Source organism: Oncorhynchus mykiss, chromosome 3 (genome assembly GCF_057628025.1).
Source record: "Oncorhynchus mykiss isolate SJ-2025 chromosome 3, ASM5762802v1, whole genome shotgun sequence".
NCBI lineage: Eukaryota > Metazoa > Chordata > Actinopteri > Salmoniformes > Salmonidae > Oncorhynchus > Oncorhynchus mykiss.
In genome coordinates, this window is record NC_143024.1 from 3,617,501 (window position 1) to 3,625,000 (window position 7,500).

Consider the following 7,500-nt stretch of genomic DNA (forward strand, 5'->3'; position numbering starts at 1 on the left):
ACACAGAGACACACACAGGGACACACACAGGGACACACACAGAGACAGACACAGGGACACACACAGGGACACACACAGAGACAGACACAGGGACACACAGAGAGAGACACCGACAGTACTCTCTGTGGAGAAAGAGGGCATCACTATCGAGGAAGGAACCCTTCTGTCCATAGAAATAGGATTACTAGAACAGGGATCCCCACTGAAGCCCATGTTATTTTCTATATGTCCTATGTGTATGCTATTTAACCCCATTACACTGTATGGAGATGGTTCTAACTGAACAACTATATCATGCATATACATTACCCTGGTACATAACAGACTGTAATATACATTACCCTGGTACATAACAGACTATCATATACATTACCCTGGTATATAACAGACTATCATATACATTACCCTGGTATATAACAGACTATCATATACATTACCCTGGTATATAACAGACTATCATATACATTACCCTGGTATATAACAGACTATCATATACATTACCCTGGTATATAACAGACTATCATATACATTACCCTGGTATATAACAGACTATCATATACATTACCCTGGTATATAACAGACTATCATATACATTACCCTGGTATATAACAGACTATCATATACATTACCCTGGTATAGAACAGACTGTAATATCATATACATTACCCTGGTACATAACAGACTATCATATACATTACCCTGGTATATAACAAACTATCATATACATTACCCTGGTATATAACAGACTATCATATACATTACCCTGGTATATAACAGACTATCATATACATTACCCTGGTACAGAACAGACTGTAATATCATATACAATACCCTGGTATAGAACAGACTATCATATACATTACCCTGGTATATAACAAACTATCATATACATTACCCTGGTATATAACAGACTATCATATACATTACCCTGGTATATAACAGACTATCATATACATTACCCTGGTATATAACAGACTGTAATATCATATACATTACCCTGGAATATAACAGACTGTACTATCATATACATTACCCTGGTATATAACAGACTATCATATACATTACCCTGGTACAGAACATACTGTAATATCATATACATTACCCTGGTATAGAACAGACTGTAATATCATATACATTACCCTGGTATATAACAGACTATCATATACATTACCCTGGTATATAACAGACTACTATCATATACATTACCCTGGTATATAACAGACTATCACATACATTACCCTGGTATATAACAGACTATCATATACATTACCCTGGTATAGAACAGACTACTATCATATACATTACCATGGTATATAACAGACTATCATATACATTACCCTGGTATAGAACAGACTATCCTATACATTACCCTGGTATAGAACAGACTATCATATACATTACCCTGGTATATAACAGACTACTATCATATACATTACCCTGGTATATAACAGACTATCATATACATTACCCTGGTATATAACAGACTATCACATACATTACCCTGGTATATAACAGACTGTAATATCATATACATTACCCTGGTATATAACATACTACTATCATATACATTACCCTGGTATATAACAGACTATCACATACATTACCCTGGTATATAACAGACTGTAATATACATTACCCTGGTACATAACAGACTGTAATATCATATACATTACCCTGGTATATAACAGACTATCATATACATTACCCTGGTACATAACAGACTGTAATATCATATACATTACCCTGGTATATAACAGACTATCATAGACATTACCATGGTATATAACAGACTATCATATACATTACCCTTGTATATAACATACTGTAATATCATATACATTACCCTGGTATATAACAGAATATCATATACATTACCATGGTATATAACAGACTATCATATACATTACCCTTGTATATAACATACCGTAATATCATATACATTACCCTGGTATATAACAGACTATCATATACATTACCCTGGTATATAACATACTGTAATATCATATACATTACCCTGGTACATAACAGACTGTAATATCACATACATTACCCTGGTATATAACAGACTGTAATATCATATACATTACCCTGGTTCATAACAGACTGTAATATCATATACATTACCCTGGTATATAACAGACTGTAATATCATATACATTACCCTTGTATATAACATACTGTAATATCATATACATTACCCTGGTATATAACAGACTATCATATACATTACCCTGGTATATAACAGACTATCATATACATTACCCTGGTATATAACAGACTGTAATATCATATACATTACCCTGGTATATAACATACTATCATATACATTACCCTGGTATATAACAGATTGTACTATCATATACATTACCCTTGTATATAACAGACTGTACTATCATATACATTACCCTGGTATATACCAGACTGTACTATCATATACATTACCCTGGTATATAACAGACTGTACTATCATATACATTACCCTGGTATATAACAGATTGTACTATCATATACATGACCCTGGTATATAACAGACTGTACTATCATATACATTACCCTTGTATATAACAGACTGTACTATCATATACATTACCCTGGTATATAACAGACTGTACTATCATATACATTACCCTGGTATATAACAGACTGTACTATCATATACATTACCCTGGTATATAACAGACTGTACTATCCTATACATTACCCTGGTATATAACAGACTGTACTATCATATAAATTACCCTGGTATATAACAGACTGTACTATCTTATACATTACCCTGGTATATAACAGACTGTACTATCATATACATTACCCTTGTATATAACAGACTGTAATATCATATACATTACCCTGGTATATAACAGACTATCATATACATTACCCTGGTATATAACAGACTGTAATCTCATCCCTCACTGTGACTACACTATAACAGACTGTACTGTCGTCCCTCACTGTGACTACACTATAACATACTGTAATCTCATCCCTCACTATAACAGACTGTAATCTCATCCCTCACTATAACAGACTGTAATCTCATCCCTCACTATAACAGACTGTAATCTCATCCCTCACTATAACAGACTGTAATCTCATCCCTCACTATAACAGACTGTAATCTCATCCCTCACTATAAGAGACTGTAATCTCATCCCTCACTATAACAGACTGTAATCTCATCCCTCACTATAACAGACTGTAATCTCATCCCTCACTATAACAGATTGTAATCTCATCCCTCACTGTAACAGATTGTAATCTCATCCCTCACTATAACAGACTGTAATCTCATCCCTCACTATAAGAGACTGTAATCTCATCCCTCACTATAACAGACTGTAATCTCATCCCTCACTATAACAGACTGTAATCTCATCCCTCTCTATAAGAGACTGTAATCTCATACCTCACTATAACAGACTGTAATCTCATCCCTCACTATAACAGACTGTAATCTCATCCCTCACTATAAGAGACTGAAATCTCATCCCTCACTATAAGAGACTGTAATCTCATCCCTCACTATAACAGACTGTAATCTCATCCCTCACTATAACAGACTGTAATCTCATCCCTCACTATAACAGACTGTAATCTCATCCCTCACTATAACAGACTGTAATCTCATCCCTCACTGTGACTACACTATAACAGACTGTAATCTCATCCCTCACTATAACAGACTGTAATCTCATCCCTCACTATAACAGACTGTAATCTCATCCCTCACTATAACAGACTGTAATCTCATCCCTCACTATAACAGACTGTAATCTCATCCCTCACTGTAACAGACTGTAATCTCATCCCTCACTATAACAGACTGTAATCTCATCCCTCACTATAACAGACTGTAATCTCATCCCTCTGACCGTTCAGCTGTCGGTCCTTTATAAGCCTGTGTGATTATTCATCACATTTAAAGAGAGGCAGACACTCTTGGACTGAGGGGTGTTTTTAATTCTCTCTCTCTCAGTACGTTCATAAACTCTCTCCGGGCCACTCATCTAATCCAGTGGAATTCACAGCTCAGGACCAGACCTCGGCCCAGAATTCACAGCTCAGGACCAGACCTCGGCCCAGATCCTTGATCCCTGTTCCCCTCGGCGTTAAAAATATTTTTATACCTTATTCTCTGGGATACTGATTTCCTGGGTCTCTGGCCGGTCTCCCAAAGTAATGGAACAGATAGGAGGGGGGTGGGGAGTGGTTAAACGGGGAACGAGGAGGGCCGTGGAGGCAGGGAGAGGAGAGGAGAATGGTTAAACAGGGAAAGAGGAGGAGGAGGGCTTGGAAGCAGGGAGAGGAGAGGAGAATGGTTAAACAGGGAACGAGGAGGAGGAGGGCCGTGGAAGCAGGGAGAGGAGAGGAGAATGGTTAAACAGGGAACAAGGAGGAGGAGGGCCGTGGAAGCAGGGAGAGGAGAGGAGAATGGTTAAACAGGGAACGAGGAGGAGGAGGGCCGTGGAAGCAGGGAGAGGAGAGGAGAATGGTTAAACAGGGAACGAGGAGGAGGAGGGTCGTGGAGGCAGGGAGAGGAGAGGAGAATGGTTAAACAGGGAAAGAGGAGGAGGAGGGCTTGGAAGCAGGGAGAGGAGAATGGTTAAACAGGGAACGAGGAGGAGGAGGGCCGTGGAAGCAGGGAGAGGAGAGGAGAATGGTTAAACAGGGAACAAGGAGGAGGAGGGCCGTGGAAGCAGGGAGAGGAGAGGAGAATGGTTAAACAGGGAACGAGGAGGAGGAGGGCCGTGGAAGCAGGGAGAGGAGAATGGTTAAACAGGGAACGAGGAGGAGGAGGGCCGTGGAGGCAGGGAGAGGAGAGGAGAATGGTTAAACAGGGAAAGAGGAGGAGGAGGGCTTGGAAGCAGGGAGAGGAGAGGAGAATGGTTAAACAGGGAAAGAGGAGGAGGAGGGCTTGGAAGCAGGGAGAGGAGAGGAGAATGGTTAAACAGGGAACGAGGAGGAGGAGGGCCGTGGAAGCAGGGAGAGGAGAGGAGAGGAGAATGGTTAAACAGAGAAAGCAGGGCTTGTAATTATTCAAACATTAGGTTTTATTGGTGTGGTTCGGGGGAACCCACGGTAAGCAAGGCGAACCACACTTAGGGTTTCCTCCTAAACGGCACTCTATTCCCTGTTTAGTGCACTACTTTTGACCAAAACCCCTATGGCCCTATGGGCTCTGGTTAAAAATAGTGCACTATATAGGGAATAGGGTGCCGTTTGGGCCAGCTGGTGGTTCCAGACTGCTACGGCAGATTGAGAGAGGTGGCCTTCATCTGTCCCAGGTTTTTTATAAAGACCTAATGACGTTGTAACTTCACCGACACCACAGAGTAACACCGCCACACTCTAATCACAGTCAAGAGAGCCTTGTTCACGATCGGCCGATGATACGGGCTCTTAAACCGTTTACCGCAGGGGGTTTCATTCCTTTCTGTGAGTGAATGTCGTTCATTATGGCCTGTGTTGAGACCGCGCTTCTCCACTGTAGGAGAAGGTTCCTCGGTCTGTCTCCATTTTCCCCCGGGAGCCCAGTGGTCTGATCACTCTCTGAAGCTCTCCAAACTTCCTCTCCTCTCTTCCTCCTGCTCACCTCTCCTCCTCTCCTCTCCTCTAGGTGCTGATGATGGGGGAACCCTTCTTCGACTGTCAGATCGGCATCGTGGGCGTCCGGGCGCTCTGCCTGAAAGGCATCATGGGAGTGCGGGACTTTGAGGAGAACTTGAACAGACGGGAGGAGGTAAAGAACTAGGCTGATCTTCCGCAACTCTCCTTCCTCAAACCTCCTATCCTTCCTCCCTCCTCAAACCTCCTCTCCTTCCTCAAAACCTCCTCTCCTTCCTCACCATCCTCTCCTTCCTCACCCTCCTCTCTTTCCTCTTTCCTCACCCTCCTCTCCTTCTTCCCTTCCTCACCCTCCTCTCCCTCCTTCCTCTCCTCTCCTTCCTCTCCTGTAACCTTTACCTCAAACTAACATCTCTTACAGTGAACCTGCAGTGTAGTGTGGTTTGATTGTTGGTTAAAACTATGACCGTGTCAGTGCGTTTCTATACTGTGATTGATTGTCTGTCCTCTCCTCCTCCCAGGATGCAGTGTTCTTCAGCTGTGGAGAGAGTCTGAGCAGTAAAGGCATGACCTACCTGACCAACTCCCTGTTCGACTACCGCTCTCCAGAGAACAACGGGGTCAGAGCAGAGTTCATCCTGGATGCCACCAACCACAAGGTCAGAACTCACACAGGCCTTATAGTGCACAATTATTATCATGGTGTTACACATGACTGACATCTCCTTTATACTGTATCTGACCTACAGTCTTTACATTAAATATCAACCTGTTAGTCCTCATCAACCTGTTATAGTCCTCATCAACCTGTTAGTCCTCATCAACCTGTTAGTCCTCATCAACCTGTTTAGTCCTCATCAACCTGTTAGTCCTCATCAACCTGTTAGTCCTCATCAACCTGTTAGTCCTCATCACCCTGTTAGTCCTCATCAACCTGTTAGTCCTCATCAACCTGTTAGTCCTCATCAACCTGTTATAGTCCTCATCACCCTGTTAGTCCTCATCTACCTGTTATAGTCCTCATCTACCTGTTAGTCCTCATCTACCTGTTAGTCCTCATCTACCTGTTAGTCCTCATCAACCTGTTAGTCCTCATCAACCTGTTAGTCCTCATCAACCTGTTATAGTCCTCATCTACCTGTTAGTCCTCATCAACCTGTTAGTCCTCATCCACCTGTTAGTCCTCATCAACCTGTTAGTCCTCATCAACCTGTTAGTCCTCATCAACCTGTTAGTCCTCATCTACCTGTTAGTCCTCATCTACCTGTTAGTCCTCATCTACCTGTTATAGTCCTCATCTACCTGTTAGTCCTCATCAACCTGTTAGTCCTCATCAACCTGTTAGTCCTCATCAACCTGTTAGTCCTCATCACCCTGTTAGTCCTCATCAACCTGTTAGGGGAAGCTGTCCTCATCACCCTGTTAGTCCTCATCACCCTGTTAGTCCTCATCAACCTGTTAGGGGAAGCTGTCCTCATCACCCTGTTAGTCCTCATCAACCTGTTAGTCCTCATCAACCTGTTAGGGGAAGCTGTCCTCATCAACCTGTTAGTCCTCATCACCCTGTTAGTCCTCATCAACCTGTTAGGGGAAGCTGTCCTCATCACCCTGTTAGTCCTCATCAACCTGTTAGTCCTCATCAACCTGTTAGGGGAAGCTGTCCTCATCAACCTGTTAGTCCTCATCACCCTGTTAGTCCTCATCAACCTGTTAGTCCTCATCAACCTGTTAGTACTCATCACCCTGTTAGTCCTCATCACCCTGTTAGTCCTCATCACCCTGTTAGTCCTCATCAACCTGTTAGTCCTCATCAACCTGTTAGTCCTCATCAACCTGTTAGTCCTCATCAACCTGTTAGGGGAAGCTGTCCTCATCAACCTGTTAGTCCTCATCAACCTGTTTAGTCCTCATCAACCTGTTTAGTCCTCATCA

General features: G+C 42.1%; 1 protein-coding gene across 1 annotated transcript in view; it reads left to right on the forward strand.

The window, feature by feature from the left end:
• LOC149984267 (intermembrane lipid transfer protein VPS13B-like) overlaps positions 1 to 7,500 on the forward strand; it is a 721,339-nt gene that overhangs the window by 108,270 nt on the left and 605,569 nt on the right. The window contains 2 exon segments of the mRNA XM_090230526.1: positions 5,621 to 5,743; positions 6,090 to 6,227. Of these exon segments, the coding sequence (XP_090086652.1) occupies positions 5,621 to 5,743; positions 6,090 to 6,227 (261 nt within the window).